Consider the following 22,385-nt stretch of genomic DNA (forward strand, 5'->3'; position numbering starts at 1 on the left):
TTTTTCATACTTATTTTATATTCAAATGCATATAAATCTGTTTTGTTGGTCTGTCTGTTTGTTTTGTAAAGACACATTGAGTCATAAACAAAAAAAAAAGAATATAAAAAATGTAACACATTCACATGTAGATCTTAATTTTCAGGGGTTAAATACTCCCATCAAACGCAAAAAATAAGAGGGGTTTTAACACGGCATCTGACTGTTTTGGTTTTGCAAGAAACCCATATAATACAGCAAGATAAGTCCCGACCTCATATGCTATACTATGCCATTATGATTCAAGCTAATGTGCAGTAGAAAGCGGCAGGTGTTCTAATTGCATTCAGGCAGGGAACACAAATTAAAATAGTTAACACAAGGGCAGATGGGGGAAGGCCGATTCTTTTTTGTCGTTGAAATCGGATCGACTAAGATAACATTGGTATCAATCTATGCTCCTCACGTGGCCAAGATAGTTTTTGAAGAAGACTTTAACAGAGGTGGAAACATTTATGGTTGGGGAACAGTTAATATTCAGGGATTTCAACTTGGCTTGGAACCCACAAAGGTACAGAAACGCGAGAACCCAATTTACACAGCCTTCTCCCTCACCGGGGCTTCGCAAAAATAGGGCAGCTAGCGATCTCTGATGTATGGGTAACATTGAAAGGTACAGAGAAGGGCTGCACACATTATTCCCATGTCCATAAATCGTTCTCATGTATTGCTTATGTATAGTCTTCATCCTCGTTGCTGGGTTATATTACAAAAATTGAGAAACGTCAGATCACACTATCAGATCTATCTCCCCTGGAACTGGAGCCCCTTTTTCCTAGGACAACCCCAGGGATATGGTCATGGTTTGCCCTTCTGAACTTTTTCAGTATCTGGTTCTGAGGGAGAAATTAGGGGGGGTGGGGAATTCGTGGAATTCTTTGAGCTAAATGATACTGGGACGACAGCGATATACTTTATGGGATGCTTTTAAGGCTACGTTTTTGTGTGGAACTAATCTCAGTAGTGGCCACTAGACATAATAAACGGGATGGTTTTTGAGTCTGAACTGAAGATGGAATTGAAACAAATAATGAAATAAGATTAAAACAGATGGCGTCTTGGCTATCAAAAAAGGCATATAGAAATGTAAGTGGGAGGTGTTGATGCTGGAAATGATTTGGAGGGACAGGGCCTCCCTGTCCTTATTCTGTAGTCCTTTTTAAACTTGCGTATAGGTGCATTATAAATGCCATTTCGTATGTTCTGTATTGTGGTCTGCCCAGGAGTCCATATGGGACTCCTGGCAGTGCAGCTCTTACTCTTTGGTTTGGTTTACAGACCCTTGGGATACCCCTATGGCACCCATAGGTGGGGATACAACCCTGTACCCCTAGTGTATGTTTTTGGGCACCTGTGTGAGGCCCAAAGAGCATGGTATGGGCTGGTGGCAGCTCCATGCTGAATTTGACAGATGCTCCGAGTATCCTCCATTGTGGAATACCCAGGCCCTGCCATTGGAATCAGTTGATTCTTGATGGGAGACGAGATGGCCCCTGTGGCCTCTTGCTCTCTATTGCCTGTTACCTTGTTTTCCCAAAGTCCTCGGAAGCACTGACTCTGTCCCTTCCCCTTGACTGGCTGTTGAGTGGAAGTTCCATATATGGTATTGTGGGGAAGTCCAGGCCAGACTGGCTGGAGTCTTCCCAGTAACTGTATGTTGTGGGTACACCCTGTGGGTGGGACCTTGGTGAATGGAGTGTGTGACCAATATGCACTTCTTGTTGTGGATGTCTAGATTCTGGTGTATGACACAATGACTGATACAGCCCTGCCCGAAACTGGTATGAATGCAGTGTGTAGTGTTGAATGGCTGGGTACTTGTCCCAGTACACATTGGTAGTTGTGACTGTCTGAGAGGGAGGAGTATGTCCTGAATGCACTGTATGCCTGATTGGCTGGCCGACTGCATGAATGCCCTTCTGTATGATTGGCTGCTGAGTGTGACCCAGCAGTGTGGATGAGAGACAGAATAGTATATCTGGGGACCTATCACCATTGGAAATTGTTCAGAAGCTGAGTTGACACTTGAAGAGTAACTGGAACTGCTTATCCTTGAGGCCCAGCTGGAAGAACTGCTGCTGCATTTGCTTTGACCCGATCCGAAAGCTGTCAAGCTCATCAAGCACTGATCCGAGAGAGGACCTGGTTAGGTGCCCTCTTCCCGTGCTCCAAGGGACCATCGAGCACCTCTAACCTTCGCCAAAGCTCCCTGGAAGTCAGACGCTCGAAAGGCTGCCAACCGGAGACGGGCACTGCCGAGGAGAACAAAGTAAAACACCCAGACATCTTCGCCATCAAAGTCCATTGCCGTCGACCAGGGTTCGGAGTATCACCGTAACCGCTGGAGGCCCGTCGAAGCTGTGTTGCCCAGAAGAGGGAACCGCTTGACGCCGTGCCACCGACGGCCAGAGCCGCACGCTCCTTTGCCTCGTCAGCACCACTGCCCGCCTTATCCCGCCAGAAAAGGCCAGGCCGTCGACTTGTCGAGGAGCATCCTTCGGTGGGTTTCCCGCCACCCAAAGACCACAAAGACTTCGACTCGACGCCCATGTCGGGCCACAGTTCCTCAAACTCTCTGCAGTCCTGAACTATCAAACGTTGAGGTGCCCTGCACACCTCATCCTCGCAGGATGTCGCTGACGAGCACCGCCTGGATCGACGCCATGGGCTTGGCACCCTCAAACTTTCATGAGTGCTGTCGATGCCAAGTTCACCTTCTTCGATGCCTCTCAACAATCCGTGGCTCCTGCTTGAGTCACTCGAAAAGGATCCATCGACGCCTCATCGAAGAACTCTGCTCTACCAGGCACATTGGGGGTAGAAACCTTGTAGAAGGAAATAAGACTTGTAGAACAATATATGGACTGGGCTTGTGATATATCTTTACTTTACAGGTTGCCCAGGTGGGGGGATCGTCACACAGAACTGTGTCTAGTGGTAGGGGCCAGTATTCTGCCAATTGTTCTAACCAACTGCTTTCCTCCTAAATCTATTGTTGGTTGACCTTTAACCATAGTATAGTTGATGCACTTTAATGAGATCTGATAATTGCCATTATAGATTAACTAAGCACAAAGTGAGTTATTGTGATTGTATATAACCTTGAACTTAATTATATAAAGACTGTGTTTTAACTAATAGTGTGTGGACATTCCTTTGTGGGGCTTGGGGACTACACTGTACTTAAGAACCAGCCTGCATCGCCTCCTGAGAAGCAAGGCCTTAATTGCTCAACCACGTACCAATAATGGAGAATCTTGGCTGGGGTCCTCTGTGCCTCTCCTCTACCGTATAGAGAGCAGAAGTACAGACACCCCCCTCCAGTCTTTACAGAGACAACCTAAAGATTTGGGCCTTGGGTGTCGAAGCCACCAAGGAAAACAGGGAACCCCATGCATTTCAGAAAAGAAGATACCCGTGGGAAGCCCCAGAATTTATTACCCACAAGCCCCGGCAAAGACCCACATGGGAGACGGGTGCCCAAGGCCAGGAACATTACCCCCGACTTTGCTGGAGCTCTGGCTAGCCTGCGTTACAGCTTCCCCCTCTGGGAAAAGACGAGGAATGTCCCAGGCCTCCCTGGAACCAACCCTGGGCATGGGGACTTTCAACCCACATAGGAGTCAGCCGCCCAAGGCCAGAGATATCACCCGCTACCACCCTGGAGCTCTGGCTGGGTTGCATTACAGATTCTCCCCTCTTTGAAATGACGGGGACCCTGCCGAGGCTCCCTGGGACTGCCGCTGCACTTGGGGATGGTCAACCCACATGGGAGATGGGTGCCCATGTCCCGGACATCCCAGGACCACCGCTGGGTTTGGGAACGTTCAAATCACACTGGGAGTCAGCCGCCTCCCCTTTCCTACGACACCTCCCTCGATCTCTGGCTTGCAATACAGCCGGAGATCGAGGGAGAAGGGGTCTTACCTTCTCTTTTCACTGCGGCAGCAGAAAATGGCTGCCGTGGTGAATTTACTTTGCGTTTATTTTGGCATGCATTATGCACACCGACGTGAAACTGAAGGCAACCCAATCCCCGGGCCATGAAGAGGGACCTCCCACTCATATGGCCCGAGGGTTGGATTAAAGTTTTGCGCGATCCCTGCTTTGCAGGGATCGCTCAAGAGTACCTAAAAGGACGAGCTATCTCGTCCTCCACAATCCGGAGGGAATTCCAAGGACGAGATACCTCGGCTTTAGCACTAAAGTGGTTAATAAGTACACCCAAGGTATGTTTGGAAAACAGTTGCAGCCTTATGCAAAAGACATTTTGTTGGGAATTGGTACTCTAGAGGAGAGTAAATGGCCAAAACATAAACACAAATCGTACATTATTTAAGGGTGGCAGCTTTGGTGGTGATTGCCCAACACTGGAAAGATAAAGATCCTCCACATGTTCATGATTGTTTTATGAAGGTATGGAACTTTGTTGCCTTAAACTGGCTGACATATACTATGCAGGTTGCGCAACAGGGTTTTACAAAAGAGTGAGGTATGGTTTTTGCAATTTTTACAAGCTGACTACAATGATGCTCTTTGCCCACATAAATTGCGGTTTTTAGGCATCACATCGACTTTGACTCTTGGTGGACATTATAGAATAGCGGTTGGCAGGTTGGAGGGGAAGGGAAGAGTGTAAGGGGTGGGTTGTTGGGGTGGGTTTATATTCATGGTTTATGCCAATTTAAAAAAAGAAACTTAACAAATCAACATTACTGCAATATTTTAGAAGACATTTTAATATGAAGAAAATTTAAAACAGAAGCTCTTCATAAACATTTGTAGTTGCTTTGCCCTCAGCTGCAATGCTTATTCAGTTCTTAAATTGTTGATTCTGTAATGCTTCGCCTTTTAGGTCTAATGTCACTCTGTGCATTTCGAGAATTCACATCTCAGGATGTGCAGTACAGATTTCTGAATGCATCCAGTTCGAAAGTGATGTAATAGTGTCTTGTTTTTTCTGTTTAAGCCTGTTAGAGAAGGTTTTATTTTGTCATTGTTTTTCCCAAAGGGCCAGTCTACAAAAAATCTAGATCTAAAAACAGAATTCGTAGTAGGAGGTGCCAAGGCTATTGTTTGGCAGTTTATTAATAAACCATATTCTTTTGATATTTGGAAGGTTGTATTGCAATATTTTGACTACTCGTGTATAGTAGAGTACAATATGTAATAAAATGTAATCAAGTTGATTTTTCTTGTTTTTTTTCTAGAGAGTTGGTGGTAGTATTCGGCCATGGAAGCAGATGTACGTTGTTCTTCGAGGTCCTTGTTTATACTTGCACAAGGATAAGAAAGAACAGTCGCTATTGTCCAGTTCCGAGGAAGAACAACCAATAAGCATAAATGCGTGTTTGATAGACATTTCTTATAGTGAAACAAAGAGAAAACATGTATTTAGACTTACCTTATCAGACTGTGAGTACCTTTTCCAGGCAGAAGATCGAGATAATATGTTGGCATGGATTAAGGCTATCCAGGAAAATGGCAACCTAAATGATGAGGTAATGTAATGCACACCTTTTCAATGTAATGTAATTTGTGTTTTAAGCTATATTTATTTCATTTTTTAGATATTAAAATCCAAAAGTGAGTAATTATTGTACATTTAAAATAGCCAAGAAGATTGATTAATCTACTGTTAATGTGTTAGTAATCTGAATGTTATATTTGTGAATGCAGACCGCACAACTCAGCAGCTCTTTCTTATTCGGACAGTAAAATGTGTGCGTTTGTATGTATAGAAATACTTTTTTTTTTTTTTACAGTGCTGCAAAGCTACATCCAGTAGAAAAGTGATATGTAAGCCGTCAAAGGGCAACTCCTGTCAAACATGTAATCGTTGTTCCTTTCAAGAATCTTACTTTAAAGTTGAGGCTTTCCAGTGTGCAGTGATTAAAATCACCTAAATTCGGTTTTATACATTTGGTGGACTCCTTTTGCGCCAGCCTCTCCCTCCCCTCTGTGCCATAGGATAGATAAGTCAATGTTACATCTTTTCATCATAGAGTGATGATCGCTGTGATGTATTTGCTGCTCCCACTTCTGGGCTTTTGTTTTGGTTACCTTTTAACAGTCATATATAAACATACCAATGGCTGTATATAAACATCCGAATGGCTGTAAGAAAACAGACGAGTTCTTCTGTGAACCTGATGGGCAGAGTGTGCATTCCTCACCCTGGCCAAAAAGGGGTGTTTGCAGCAGCTGCAGGATGGTGAAGAGCGGCATGTTGGCAGTGACAGAAAGGAGTTTTAGGTGGGGTCGAAAGGATGGACTTTACAATAATGCTGCAATCTTGAGTTTGCAGTCTCTCTCGCCCCATGCCGGTAAGAGTGTCAGGGATTTCCTTACAAAGCTGTGTGCCACAGCTAAATGATGGAATCAAGGGTGGGAAATATGCTTTATTCATCTAGATTTTAATGGCTGTCCTGTCCGGGAAGAGGGGTCGGGGGGGGGGGTCTGGATTGGAGATATACCAAATGTGTGAGCTGTTCTCCTCCGGGTGCTCACCTGGAGCTAGGAAAAGTTCACCCTCACCCTTTAACAGCTATCTACATTACAGAAGAGAGGAAGCGGGAGAGAGGCTGCCTCTCAGAAGTGGTTTGACGGAATTGTGCTGTTGCATACACACCTGATGTGTGAAGCTTAGCTGCCAGGTGCATTGGTGCGCTACTCATGACTGCTTTGTAGATGATGCATGCATTCTTGAACAGTGTTCTTGCTTGGAGAGGATGCAAATATCATTCACGTAGCATGGGGTGATATGGTCAGATTTTTACGCACCCGTATGAGATGCTGCAGTGTGGTGGACTGCTTTTATTGGAGCCAAGTGAGCGGTTGGGAGCCCTAACAGAAGGGCCTTTCCCCCATCACTGTGCGAGACTGTGAGCATCTGCACCACAGTCCAGAAATCCTGCGGAAGGATGACAAATTTGATTTTGAAAGGTGGAGATTTGGAGCCAGGCCGTTTTGGCCTTATTGGCTATGGGTTTGTGGAAGGACTTACTGATGTCAATGATGAAGCCTAAGGGTTTAGCTGAATCCGGGAGCTGCGGATTAAATACTTTAGGCGCATATCATTGAGCAGATGTTGCTTAGCGAGGGGGAACCGTGAGAATGAATTTTATTTTGGATTGGTAAAGTTTGAGGTAGGCAGTCGACATCCAGGATTGGATGGCAAGGTCATTGCGGAGAAGACTGATGTCCTATGGACTTTTTACTGTCTTGTGCAACTGAGTATTGTCTGTATTGGTGGATGGCTGTATCTGGAACTATTTTGCCAAAATAATCCAGACCTCTCGTAAAAATAGCTTTGCATACCGTAGGCCCCTCTGGCTTAAAATTATGTTCCTATAGGATTAAGTGGAATTTCCCAAGAGCCTTAAGGTTGGCTACAGTTATAAAACCGGTTTCTTTTTTTCTTTTGTTTGATTGCTTTCCTCTCATAGACATCTATGGGACAACCTTTCCATTTGCTTTTTTCTTTCTGCTGACCTGACTTTTGCTTTACTTCCCTTGTCGTCTTATGGGGAAACTGATCAGTCCATAAGACTATAACTACTCGGAGACTTTATCCCTTAGGGGATTTCTTGTATTTTTACAGCTGCGCACATCACCTTTAAGTGAATTGTGGTTAGGATTCTTCCTATCCTTAACTTTTTCTTCTGCAGCTTTTTGGTTACAGTTGCATTATGTCCAGGTTGGGATAATGTAGCAGATATTTTTCAGTCTATCCTGAAGATTTTACCCGTGCACTAGTTCCGCAAATGGCTACCAAGAGTGACTAGCACTTCTAAGATGGCTGTGCCACAGGATTTTCTTCTGTCCTTTGGCCATATTATTCTTTGGCTGCCTTCCTGACCTCTCATGGAATGAATTGTCATAAATGGGAAGCTTTTTCCTGAGGAAAGCTGCTGCTGATCTGTATATAAGTGATGATCTGTGTGTAAGCCTGGATGTGGGGGCTGAGACTGTCTGGTCCCAGTCCTCATTCAGGGGCCTGAATGTCAGATTCTGGGCAGATGGCCATTGGCTATCCATGATTGTATAGTCACTACCATTTTGAATGGTGCAGACCCTTACCATTGGTGGACCTGTGCAAGCTTCTAGTCCAAATCGTGGACAAAAGCAGGACTCTTGCAGCCATTTGACAGATAATCATTGTAGCCTAGCACCCTACAAAGAAGTACAGCCATTGACCACAGCAAGACCCTTGCAGCTGACCAGCATCAACTTCAGTGAAGTCCTGGGGAAGCACTCTTCCTCTGCCTGATCTCAAGAAGACCCTTGTCGGTATTTAGAAACCAGGACCAGTGGGAACAACTAGTCTCCACCTCTGCTTGAGGATCCGTGCCTTCGGAGCCTTCAGAAGTGTCCCTGGACCAACCGGTGGACTGACCAGCTCTCTCCTAGGCTACATCGGTTTTTATTTACACTGTTTTATAGATGGTGTGCCTCACCCCAGTCTATCAGTCGCAAGACACAAGGAGTACTTTGCTGTGTGTCCTGATGAAGGTTGAAGCAGCAAAGGGGCAAGATTGGTAGTGCCAGCTCTAGACAACCGAAACACGTGTCGACCTATAATATTGTCTGTAAAACAGATATGCGGACATTTACAGATGTAGTGAAGAAAGGGCTGAAAAAACATTGTTTTGTTCTGTAGATGGTGACAGGTGTGAGATCACCTTTATGAAAAATCAAGTTATATTTCAGAAATGAAAGAGTGTGTGAATGTATGATGGGATAAATGGTTTGAGCCAGAATACATTTTTTTAGAAATATTGTATGTATATATTCAGATTAAATAGATTGTATATTTTCTGTACTTTGGAATAAATTATGTTTTTGGAACAAATAAGAGAATATTGTCATCCTCAATCCACTGGTCCATTTTGTGCTACATTTCCTGAAATCCTTAACAGCCAGGATCATCTCATTCCCACAAGTCATGAATAAACATTAAATAATGAAAATCTGGAAAAGTTCCAATGCTCTTTGCCTTCTCGTTGAGATGCCATTCTCTCCCACACCACTACATGGGGGCCCATCGGCAACCTATTGAGAACATGGATATATCTATACAACAAGAAGACAATATGCAACCGTTAATTGCTGTAACACAGCACCCAGACACCGTCCATAAACCTCAATCTCGAACCATAACTCATCTAAAACCAGTTGTCTCCAATTGTCACCAATATCCTCCTTCATCTACAACTTTGTTTCCAAAGGTTACAAACTCACTCTCATGCCAGTGTGGATCCTACCAATATCTTGAACGACCAATATCTGGGACTCAACCTTGATAGCAAATTTCATCTAAAGGGATTAATTGAAAATGCTATGAATAGGGCACAGTATAAACTGCACATCCGAAACATCTACATCTCTGAAAAGCCTAAAAGATCTAATTCCTAGACCAGATCAGTGCTAGGTGGTACAGCCAATAGTTATTTTAAGACTGGACATCACCAGAGCCCTCTTGTCTGGGCTTGTTAATAAATCAAAGCAAGGTCCCCAATTAAAGCCATGCAGTATGCATTGGTAACACTCATCTCTGGCATACAAAGACTTGATCACATTACTCAAGTACTGCTCTCTCCACTGGTTCATATTAGGAGTCTGTTGGGATTTCAAAATGGCCTCCATAAACTACAAAGTTGGTATTTTCTACACACCACGCTACCTACCTGATAAAGGTACTCCCCCGAAACAGTCGCAGAAAACAGCAGTTTTAAATACAAAGCACACTCTTCAAACATCTAGGCACTCTTTGTAGGCCAGTGTTTCTGGAATATGAACATCTCTTCCCGTGCAGTGATTTAAAACTCCCTCCCTCACACACAAAAAGAAAATGAAACCCCTCTGCTTCAAGAAAAACTGTGGTAATTTCATGGAGCTACATCTTGGAGACTCAAGAAATAATGAACTTTGAGGAATCCTTCTGGTCCTTGATAAAAGTAAAGATTTGCCCAAAGAAAGGATGAAGCTTTGACAAGTCTTAACTAAAACTAATACAAAGATCTCAGAACTTGGGTCATCTGCTCTATGTGAAATGGACAGTGGAAATCCTGCCACAAAGCAATAAACATTTTACATTTCCCTCCACAAAGCCTCTTAACTGTTGACTGCTCGTAGTAAGTAAATATATACAACAATCCTGTTTTGGTCTTAGGACTTGTTCTTTGCCCCCGATAGCCAAGGAATGCAGCCATTCTTTTTGTGGGCATGGTAGTCTGGTCATACTGCATAGTATGTAATGTGTGTAACCGTCTGTCTTGGTTCTCATACTGTAATTCGTCCCCCAAGCATTTTTTATTTTCCCTCCAATTTTGTGATCACCGCTATTGCTAAGATCGGCTCCATGTATTTGTCCAGCATGGGGTCTGGCATGGATTCACATGCTCATGAATATTCCCCGTCGTGAGGCTAGGAATCATCGATAAAGAAAAAATCAGTTTCGTTTCTGAACTCTTTTTCTCCTAATAACCAATCACTGGTCTCTGGGTTATACTGCCCCCAGACAATGACTGCCCTCTACCTAAGCTCCTCCTCTGGCAGCTATCTTCGGATTTTTACCACACGTTCAAGTGTTGGGAGTCCTCGTGCTATAGCTTTCAAGCTTTTACTGCGTTTTGCGATTTTTCAAAAAATTTAATCTCATTTCTTCGGTCAATCGAGCCTCGAGCTCCACCGTTTCTACTTCTGATCAACAGGTTCCCGTTTCGGAATTTTCTACGCCCCTCAAGGGCGAAGGTTTCATCGGGTTCTGCTTCTTGGAGGATTCCAGAAGATCTTTGAAGCCTACCCCGCGTGGACATGGCCCAGGATAAAGGGAGCATGACTCCCAGATCCAAGCTGTTCAGGAGCTGCCCTGGATGCGGATTGCAGAATGTCTTCAAGGAGGACGAGCATTATAGATGCCTCTACTGCTTTCACAAAGACAAAACGCACGTGGAGACGGACTGTGCGTTTTGTAAGAACATGTCGGAGCGGACCATGAAGGATCAGCGTATCCGCCTCACCAACTGGCTGGAGGGGAAGAGCCCAGCAGCAGGTGAGAAGAAGAGGTCCGAGCGGCCTTCTAAGACTTTTGAGGGTGCTCTGGCGACGGGGGCCCAACAAAGTCTGCAGGCACCGGGAGCGCCGAACGGTCGGACTGCTCGGCTGCCAGGCAGGGCGCACTTTCACCAACGCAATCAACCACGAGCCAACGCTCTAGCTAGGGGGGGGGGGGAGGAAGTCTCAGAACCCGGGTAAGCTTCGGGAGAAGTCCCGGTCGATCCCAACGGAGACAGCCAAGGGGAAGCGAGGCGGCAACCCCCCCCCCCGAAGGTGAAGGCCTCAAGCGCGTCCAAAGTCGTGAAAGCCTTGATTCACCCGACTAAGGCCTCTATCGAGGGAGTCATGGCGGCCCTGGCGAAGCCTGTGGAGACTACCCCAGTGGAGACGACCTCGGGCCCAGAGTTTCCCTGCCACTGCGGAGGGAATCCTCTTTTCAACCCATCGATAAGACCCCCGTGAGAACCCCGGTGGAAAAAGAGAGGGAGGGGGGGACGGTGGCCATCACGGACACGGATACAGCCTCTGAAGAGGAACTGGCTTAAGTCATGAAGATCCTGGACAAGAGGTTTGAGGAAGTCCGGTCTCGCGGGAGGGTCCCGATGAGGCGGACCAAGAAAGCGTGGGTGTTGCCGACAAGGTTCCCTTGGAGGTGGAGGATTCCACTCCCCAACCGTCGCAGCCGGTAACTGGGCCACAGGACAACTCAGGAGCAATCTTGATGTCGATCCAGGCCTTGTGTACAGAGATGGACAAGGTTGCCCTTACCCCCAACTCTGACCCAGCAGAGCCTGGACCGTCGGGAAGCCCTCCAAGCAAGCGGAGGAGAACTCATCCCCCACCGGCCTTCCAGCCTGCACGGCCCTCACAGCCTTCATCCCCTTTCCCCGGATCCGAGGGATGAGATGGGTACAGAGACGGCCACAACAGGGACGGATGACGACGGTGGTGACGATGGGATGGGCCTTCCATCACCACCTCCCCGGGCCTCTCTGCCTGACGAAATTGGCTCCTTCCACGCCATGATCGCCAGGGCATCCAAGCTCTTCCAGCTCTGCTCCGAAGAACAGAAGGAAGGTTTCCTCTATCAACGGCGCGAGACCAAGAGGAAGACGGTCCTCTCTGTCCCGTTACTCGACATCTGGGACGAGGGTCTGGCGCTCCTGAAGAACCCGTCCACGACCCTTGCCAAGAGACGGGTACGAGAAAAAGTACCGGGCCCCGGATTCCGCCCCCATGTGCCTTAGGGCGCAGCCGACCCCGGATTCGGTCGTCTCAGCAGCGGCCAAGAAGAAAGCGGCAGGGGCGACGGCTTCAATTTCGACCTCCCCTGCGGACGGCAAAGGGAGGAAATTGGACGCCATGCGACGACAGGTCATCTCGGCGGCGGACGCAATTAAAGCGGCCAACACCCTCGCAATTGTGGCCTACTACGACAGAGAGCTGTGGTTTACGATCGCTCCTCTGCTAGACTTCCCAACACCCCCCATTAACCCCCAAATCCCCCCGCCCGGATGACAAGAGGGCTGAGGTCCTGGAGATCCTGCAGGAAGGCAAGGTGGCGTTGGACCACGCCATAACGGTGGCCGCGGACATTGATGACACCGGCTTCCACCAGATGGAGAACAGTGTTTGCCTTCACCGGCGTGGTTGGCTCAAGGCAACAGATTTCTGCCAGGACGTGCAAACCAGAGTTTTGGACATGCCTTTCGACGGGAACAACCTGTTTGGCAAGGTAGTGGGATGGGGAGCGCACACCGGAGATCTCCAGCTGCTCACGGATATGGGATTTTCCATCAACTTCGTGAAATCCCACTTGGTTCTGTTGCAAGTCGCACTGTTCCTGGGAGCCAGGCTCGACACAGTGGCGCGTTTGGCCTCTCCGTCAGAGGAAAGGACGAAGGCCATCCTGGGCAAGGTGCAACGGCTGTCTACCATGGACGTGGCCAGGGTGAGGTCCATCAAGTCCCTTCTCGGCATGATTTCCTCGTGCATCTACCTCGTGCGCCTGTGCAGGCTGCGGATGCATCCACTGCAAGAGTTCCTCGACGCCCGTTGAATGCAAGCGGCGGGCAGCTTCGAAGACAGGATCTTGCTCAACGAGACTTTCCGCCAAGTGATCCGGTGGTGGGGCACCTGCACGCATCTCGCGGCGGGTATGGACTTCCAGACCCCGGCACACCAGGAGACGGTGACGACGGATGCCTCCCTGGAAGGATGGGGAGTGCACACCGGAGATCTCCCGCAAGAGGCCTTTGGCTCCCAGAGGAGAGGTCACTAACCATCAACGTTCTGGAACTCCGAGCCGTGTTCTGGGCCCTCGGGTTGTTCCTTCCGGCCCTCAAGGGCAAGGTGGTGAGGATCTTCACGGACAACAACACCACCACTATGTTCTACATCGGGAAGCAGGGAGGCACCAGATCCCCAGCCCTATCCAAGGAGGCCCAGGATCTGTGGCACTGGGCCGTCGGCCAAGGGATGTTTTTGGTACCCTTCCACCTGGCAGGAATAAAGAACACCATCGCCGACTCACACTGAAGGGACCTACGCTCGTGCCACGAGTGGGAACTGCGACCGGATCGAGTGGATCTGCTATTCCAACGATGGGGCAATCCCCAGATCGACTTATTCCCGACTGCGACGAACACCGAGTGCCAGAGTTTCGCCAGCAGGTTTCCTCAGCCGAGGGAGCATGGGCGATGCCTTCTCATTCCCCTGGGACGGCCTGTTCCTCTATGCATTCCCGCCGTTGCTGCTGCGACTCATCAACCAACTTAGACGGTCCCGGTGCTGGATGATCCTCGTCACACTGGCGTGGCCGAGACAGATCTGGTTCCTGGACCTTCTGGACATGTCGGCGTCCCCCCCAGTCAAACTGCCGATGGATGCGGATCTCCTCTCCAGAGAAGGAGGTGCCATCCTCCACCATGACCCGGGGTTGCTGAACTTGCAGGCCTGGCTCCTGCAGCACTAGAGTTTGGAGGGTACAATATCCCGGCGGACTGCAAGGAGGTGCTTGCAAAGGCCAGGGCGTCCTCAAGTGCTATGGACACAAATGAAGAAGTTTTCTGTCTGGTGCTGGGCACAGAGGATTAACCATCTGTGGATTACGGCCCTTCAAGTGCTGCCGTACTTGCTATCGCTGGCCCATGCCTCCATCAAGATCCATCTGGCGGCTATCACCCGCTACACCAGAACTCCGGGGCACTCAGCCCTGTGGTCCCATCGCCTGGTGAAAGAGTTCATGAAGGGACTGTTCCGATCGTTCCCGCCGGTGAAGGCTCCGGCCCAGGCGTGGGAGCTCAACATGGTGCTGACCAGGCTCATGGGGCCGCCATTCGAGCCTCTGCATTCGGCACCGTTGAAGTTCCTGTCGTGGAAAACAGCATTTCTTGTGGCCATCACCTCTGCACGACGAGTGGGAGAGATCCAGGCCCTCTCCTGCAAGCCCCCATACCTGACTTTCCATGAGACGAGGGTGGTGCTGAGGACGCACCCCTCCTTCATGCCCAAGGTGCCGTCGGACTTCCATCTCAACGAGCCCTTGGTGTTACCTGTTATCTTCCCGTTGCCTTCGTCGCCGGCCGAGAGGTTCTACGTGGACCACACGAAGAGTTTTCGGAAGACATCACAGCTGTGTTTGAACTTTGGACCTGTCAACCAAGGGAAGGCCCTCTTGAAGGCTTCCATTTCCAGATGGCTTTCCGGCTGCATCATGCACTGTCACCAGTTGGCAAACCGACCGTTGCCCGGCCGTCCAAGAGCCCATTCGACCAGAGCGATCGCTGCTACCACCGTGTTCCTATCTAGTGTGCCCCTGCTGGACATCTGCAGGGCTGCTACGTGGAGGTCGACGCACACCTTCACGAGATTCTACTGCGTCGACCAGGATTCCAGGGAGGAGTCCAGAGTCGGCCAGGCAGTGCTGGGCAACCTGTCCGCCTGAAGGTGGGTCTGGTGAGGAGCTAAGAGATGCTTAATGTTGAGCCTCGCCACCTCCTGTGGTTGTGCATGTGTACTGCTATGTATTCTTGTATTCATGAACATGTGAATCCATGCCAGACCCCATGCTGGAGAAGGAACAAGTTACTTACCTGTAACTGTTGTTCTCCAGCATGGGTCTGGCATGGATTCACATGGGAACCCTCCCTCCTACCCCTCTGCGGCTCTTCACTTGGTCCTATTGCCACTTTACTTGCTACCAAATCCGAAGATGGCTGCCAGAGGAGGGGCTTAGGTAGAGGGCAGTCATTGGCTGGGGGCAGTATGACCCAGAGGCCAGTGATTGGTTATTAGGAGAAGAAACTGATTTTTTTTTTTTTTACTGAGGATTCCCAGCCTGACGACGGGGAATATTCATGAGCATGTGAATCCATGCCAGACCCATGCTGGAGAACAGTTACAGCTAAGTAACTTGTTCCTTACAAACCCTTTTGTGAACACCTAATCGCTCTTCTGCCTCCCCATTTTGTCCACTGATCACTGATGCATGCTCTCGTCCTCCATTATGTTTATAGTTGGGGAAGTTTGAATTCCATTTTTAAAAAGGAGGGAGAGCAGAGATCAAGACTTTCAATCATAGGTTAACAGAGCAGCAGAGGAACAGGTTTTCAGGTACAGGAGAGGGAGCATTGCTGTGGATAATGTGGGTAGGATGTTGCTCGGTTATTGATGAGGAAACGGTATGCGTTTGTCTTCAAAATGCTGAAATTACTATTGGGAAATTTGGCACAGGTTTCGTGCGTGCCTGAAGGGCATCAATTTAGTTGTACTGTGTTTATGAATGTGTCCAACTGCACCCTTTCCTTTACATTTGCTTTAGGGATATCCAGCAGATTGGTATCAGTGGAGTGCACAGTGCAGCTAGGGATTTATGATTTTATCATGTCCTGAAAGTATTTGGGTGTTGTGCTGACAAGGCTTTTGTTAGCACCACTTTACACTTTTTTATGCATTTTACTGAACACATTGAAGGCAGTCTTTTCTCTAGTCAAAAGATGAGCTGAGATGTGGCATGTGGCACCTTTTGCAAATTATGGATATAGTTAGGCCTGCATTGAATGTGTTCCCATTAACCATTCAGGGATGCTGAAGGCTGCCATGGTTTTGAGCGCATAATTTAAGGATTTGTTTATAGTTCAAGCTGGTAGTGGGTTAACCTTATTTCTGCCACCACTTTGAAGTTAAGTCTGAGGCAAGAATGCTGCCTTTAGGAAAAGGAGAGCCATGCCCCATATATGTGCTTCGGCATTTATTTTCAGTACTGCAGTGAAGATTACACCCCCCAGGAATGGGTTCCTCCAGGTTACTTCATTTTAGGAATACCTCTTTTTGGGAAAGTGCCAATATCTCAGAGTAGGAAAACATGGGTACCCCTTGGTGGTAAAGTAACTGGTACACACCAGGGACCTCTCTACCAGGTGACCTTTTTACGTAATAGATCTTCTAAAGCACTGAAAGCACACAGGCATCGGGCGCTATGACAAAAACACAAAGAAACAAAACAATGAGAGGGACATTAGATGCCAGATCCACGTGTAGGTTGGGCTCAGTAAGGAGGAAGGGTTTATCTAAACTGGTGCGTTTTTAGTGCTTTCTGGAAACTTTTCAAATTGCTGTCTTCCGTCAGCATAGAGGGCAAGAAATTCCATGACTTGGCCGTCTTGTTGGCGAAAGATTTTCCAAGGCCTCTTTCCCATTTGTGTCTAGGGCACTGGATCAACCTTTTACCAAAAGAACACAGTGCTCTGCATGGCTGGTATTGAGTGACATGGTTTTGAAAATAATTCTGTCCTGAATGGCTAACCAGTGAAGATGTTTTCGATTGCTGAGAGAGATGTTTGCGTTTCAACATATTATTAGCAATGCGCACAGCATGGTTTTGTGCCACTTGACACCCAATTAGCGCTAGAAGCCCCAGACAACAGGGAGTTGCAGTAATCCATTTTAGATAGTATAGAGGCTTTGGCTATAGTTGCTTCATTGTTCTGAGATACATAGGGTTGAATATTTCTCAGGAAATGGAGAGAGTAATTGCAGCTTTTTATGATATGATTGACGTGAGCACTGGATGCTAATGAAGCCTGTAAGTGTACTCCCAAGCGTTGTTACTTTATTCAGAACTGCAATGCTTGTGTTATTGATTTGGAATTTGGAGTAGTTGGGGGTCCAATTTAGTTTGAAGGGCTTGTGAGCCAAAAATCAATAGCTCAGTTTTATCTGTTTGTACAGAGCCAGTTATCAGCCATCCAGGTTTCTATGAGCTGATGGATGTTGTGCAATACAGCTGCATCTTTTTCCTAGTCACCTGTTATTCTGAGGACCAACTGTGTCTTCCGCGTAGTTTGTGAAAAACACCCCAGTTCTGTAGTAGTGTGCATAAAGGCCTGATGTAAATGTTAAAGAACAGTGGCGGTAACCTTGCTCCCTGTGTAACACCACACCAGATTGATGACTTTGGGGATTGCGCCTTACCCCGCTGGATACAGGCTTCCCTATCGGAGAAATCAAAGGAACCAGTCCAGTGCTTGCTCAGAACATTGACCCAGTTGACCAAGGGTATCCTTCAAAATGCTTTGCTCCACCAAATCGAAAGCGGCGGATAAGTCCAGCAAGGTTAACATACCCAATTTACCTTCCTCAATAAGCTTAAGCATATGGCATTGCAGATCTAAAAGAGTGGTCTCTGTGCTATAGTTCGGTCTGAAACCCGATTGTTTGGTGTGCAGAATATTTTGAGTGGTATGGGACTTCTAATATTTTAACTGCAGAAGAAGCCGTATAGTGCGAGATTGGTGCCAAACAGTCCTTCTTGGACATAGTTGATCAGGCATTGCCTAAATATCCCTCACAGAACATTATCTTGGTACCAAAATAATCATATTCACACAGGAAGGTTGAGCTCAGGGACCTGTTACTCAGTGCTTTAAGTGGCCTGGAGCCAACTGGGGCTCTGTCCCGAAAGGTTCCAAATTCTGTGCTTGAGCTGGGATTCCCCGACCTGATTTCCCCTCACTGAAAGACAATGGAAAGATATGACAATATTGCTCTTCCCCAGTACATATCACTGTCCCCTATGTTTAGGCTTGTCTGTTTTCTTCCTAGTATGGTCTGACCTTACCTCTTTTCTACATATTGTCTTAAATATGGTTTGCCCATGTTTATTTATCCATTGCCAAAGCCTTTTCCCTGCGTGCCAGGCATAAAATCACCTAACTTCATTGGACAAAAGGTAGTCTCCACATGGATGTGTGTGACAACTGAATAATCAAAGATGAAAAAAATGTTCCAGTTTTATTTTTTATTAAATACTTCTTGGATACATGTGAAAGCTAAACGTAATGGTATCAGCTAATAAACGCACATTTCTGGGGTTTGTGAATCTTCTTGGATTCACATGTCTACATCCAGTGGTTGGTGGGGTAGTATTACATTATTTTCTTTTACTCATACATCCCGACCCCTTTCCTCCACCCTTGTGGGCGTCCCCCAACATGGGGACAGTACCTGAACATTTGGCAGTGAAGAATTGAGCTTCCCCTTTAAATTTAGTGCACAGGGGTGTGGCCTTAGGCATGGGAACGCCCCGCTGTGGCCCTGTCCTCTGGCGCCTCACCTCAGTCCCTTTTTTCGCACAGACTGTCGGACCTGGCTGCCAGTGCAGAGACTTAAACTTTCTGCTGGCTCCACATTTTTTGATTTTCAATCTTATTTAACCTCCCTTCGGTGCCTTGACTGCCCCGGTGCATGTCGGCTGCAGGAGGATTCACGATATGTTCTTCATGTGACTGCTCGTTCACGGCCTCTGACCCTCATGCACTCTGTCTTGAGTGCCTGTGGCAGGACCAGTGCTGGAACATGTGCGCAGCTTACAGCGCTCTCGATCACAGGGCATTGAAGAATCAGTTGTCATGTTGGAGGGAGATATTCCGCACTTCTTCAGTGCACCTCAAGGTCTTTGTCTCCATGTCCTCTCTTGAAGACAAGGTAGGCCATCTGTTGAGCACAGCTCCTCAGCGCGGCATGAAAAACCTGAAGGTGTCTCCCTAACTAGTCCCAGAGGATCTGTCAGTCAGGTGGCCAGGGCATGGCCATCACTATTGGATCTAGTTCCTGGAACAGTGCGAGAGGATCACCTTGAATGGGGGGCGGGGGGGTCCTCGGGTAGTGAAACGGGAACCCCTCTTCCCCATCCTACTACTTAGAATACTCAACCACTCTATCCCCCCTTTGCGACACGAACACATTCACACACCACGAAAGACAGACCAACACAAAAGCCTTTTACCTGACATGTCCCATCGCAAGGGTCAGGCAAAGTTAGGCACAGACAGCTGATGGCCCTTTCGCTCCCCCACAGGGATAAATGGTGGAACACGACACCACAACCAGAGCAAGGCAGACCGCTCAAAGGAAAAGCTAACCCAGCACAGTAGTTCAAGAGGAGGAGAAAGACAGTGAGAACCGAGGGGGCGACATAGAGAGAAGCAACCTTGCCCTTTCCAACCAAGGTCCGTGAAACCTCTGCGGAAGGAATCGTAAGACCACAAACAATAGCCAGCGTGTGTTGCAGCAGATTTCAACGGTACACAGGGCCCTCCTACGCTGATAACCAAGCTGGGAGAGAGGTTTGTCTCTGTGGTGCCGACCTTGACACCAGAGAGAAGAAAAGCCAAGCGGTACATCCCAGCCAGTGAGTCGAGGGGAGAGCCGATAAGAAACCGAACTGTGTTGAACGAAAGTAGCAAGTGGCTAATTGAACTGTGAAAAGCAAAGAACTGTTGATACGAGAGGGAGAAACCTGCTGCAGAGGAGTCGGGCACCCTGTGGGTGCTCACTCTGGAAACTCTGGCTGATTACCCGATTGTTGAAAGTACCGATACCTGAAGGGCTTGGAGGAGGCGCGAGAAAGGAGGTCAAAGTGGTCATACAGAGGTCTAGTAAAATCCTCTACAGTTGAAAGTCTTTGACCGGCAGATGATCGAAATGCTAAGGGAAGTGAATCCTGCATCGTGAACAGGGGGCGAAGTCTGACGTCCCAGTGAATAGTGTTGACAAGAGTGAACCCGGCAGAAGGGTGTCCACAGTGAACTGTTCAAAAAGACACTAAGATTTGTGAATTTCATAAATGAATTTGAATGAGGAAAGCCATAGTGAACCTGGCGGAGGGAGGCTAACAATCAAGAGGGGACTGAACCCAGAAGAGGGGGACCCAGAGGTGGAAAAAGTATCACCCAACGTACAGACAGAGGGGAACTTTTTTTTTTTAATTGTTTTGAATGCCGCAGGTCCTCGGACGCCAGAGACTTTTTATGGTAAAGAGACTCAACCACCAGAGGACCTGATACCTAAGAATGGAAATGTAAGCTCGTGCTGGGAAATGCTTCAGTGTGTGCTTTGCTGTGAAGTCCCACCTTGTGCTGAAAACTTGGGGAACAGAGACTTCCGGCTACCACATCCTTACTTATTATTTATGAACACTTCTTTTTTGTGAATTCTATCCCACACTTTTAAATTTAGTTGTAAATATTGGCAATAGGTTTTTCTTAGTATGGGCCCTTTTATTTGACAAGATGCCACTTGGACTGCTGTATTATTATTTGATGGTCGAAGCTTGCTTCCATCTTAGATTTAGGTTTAGATTAGGTATTTTTCCAACCTACTTATACACTTTAATAAACACCCTTGAACTGTGATCACGTGTATGTCTTTACTGTTGCCACCATGAGTTCCTTACAAATGGTGTCAGTAGTGGGATCAATTGAAACTAATTTGGGCACCCTACAATTTCCGAAACTTAGTCCGAGAGCCTCTAAACCTTCCATTGCCACCACGGAATCAATGGGGATTGATGTCTGTAGTAGTAGGGAAGCTGTTATCCCCCCTGGGAAAAGAGGAATGATTCCTACCGACTTGGTTTTAATACCCCCTCCGGGGTAGATTGGCCCTGAAGTATGGCTTTCCATGGAAATTTGGGATAGAAGTGAAGGTTCTCCTACAGAACCATGGTGAGGTACGTCGTGAAGATCAAATCGCCAAGGTGATTTTAGGAAGAGCTCCATTTCCCCAGTTTAAAGAAACTGAGCAAGATAAAATAGACAGAGGAAACTTAGGCTCTGGGGAAGCTGATTAATCCCTTAACATTGTACCTACAACAACCCCTCAGGTCCACATGTTTCACTCTGTCCCAGACCCTCTGGGTCTTGTCTCATCACTGCGCACCCTCCCCTTCTCATATGCCGTGCTGTTGCTGTATGCCCAGCACTATCTAGCCCTCGATGCCGTTGCTGTATGCCTCCAAACACGTTGGCCCCTGCGATGTCACTATGTGCCCCAGCGCCACAGGCCATCATTTATCCTTTCCCTCCTGTCTGTGTCATGGAACTTGCACTGTCCGCGTGTCGCTAGGTCGAGTGCGGTGGTGTCATGATCTCTGCTTCCAAAAGGTCAGGGTTTTCCCAACTCCCTTGGAAGCAGATCCATAACCCAGGTTCCGAGTGCCAACCAGTCCCAATTGGGACCTTTTGGACCCAGTCCTGGCGCCAGTGGCACCAGGCTCATAAATATGCCCAGTCCCAGCGCTGGAAGCGCCGGGCTCATAATGCTTGGGTGGACTTACCTGCAGCAGACCATGCTGCTTACTTGCCTGCCAGTTGAGCCTCTGATCCTCTTCTGTTTGGAACTACTTTTCCTGTTGGGTGGGGCAGGAGCCACTCACTAGATTCAGAACACTGGAACTCTTTTCTTACCTAGGCGTGGCTGTGGAAGGAGACACCTAAGCACTACAGGAGGCTATTTAAACCACACCCGATGGATGAATCTTGCTTTGCGTTATTCTGCATCCTCTGCAGCAGAACGCTCATCGTGTCTTCTGCATCTGATCCTGGGCCTAAGGAAAAAGGCTTACCATCCTGAATCCAGTCTTCAGCAACACCTATAAAGACAAGAAAGAACAGGTTAGCATTACGGTCTTCAGTGACAGCTCTTCACTTACCTGGTCCATCGGCTGTCACCAACGCCTCGCGCTGCATTCCGGCATCTGAAAGACAAAGGCTTACCTACTCTTCGTGCGCTCCGGAGGTCTTCACACTGCATTCCGGCATCTGAAAGACAAAAGCTTACCAACTCTTCGCACGCTCCGGAGGCCTTCGGCGCTGCATCCCGCATCTGAAAGACAAAACAAGGTGCGTTTAAAGACATTGGGGAACTTTAATACTCACGTGCCATTACTCCTTTCCACATCTAACCCAGTGGGTATTCCGGCACCCTGCAGCCGCTCCGAACTT

The 22,385-nt window shown here is 47.8% G+C and overlaps 1 protein-coding gene across 4 annotated transcripts in view; it reads left to right on the forward strand.

Annotated features, from left to right (window-relative positions):
* ARHGAP21 (Rho GTPase activating protein 21) overlaps nt 1–22,385 on the forward strand; it is a 1,630,902-nt gene that overhangs the window by 1,144,791 nt on the left and 463,726 nt on the right. For all 4 annotated transcript variants that reach the window (XM_069648161.1, XM_069648162.1, XM_069648163.1 and 1 more), the window contains one exon: nt 5,250–5,540. In XM_069648161.1, the coding sequence (XP_069504262.1) occupies nt 5,250–5,540 (291 nt within the window). The remainder of the gene's footprint in view (nt 1–5,249; nt 5,541–22,385) is intronic.

The sequence above is a fragment of the Ambystoma mexicanum genome, chromosome 2q (genome assembly GCF_040938575.1).
Source record: "Ambystoma mexicanum isolate Mex_15411 chromosome 2q, UKY_AmexF1_1, whole genome shotgun sequence".
NCBI classification, from domain to species: domain Eukaryota; kingdom Metazoa; phylum Chordata; class Amphibia; order Caudata; family Ambystomatidae; genus Ambystoma; species Ambystoma mexicanum.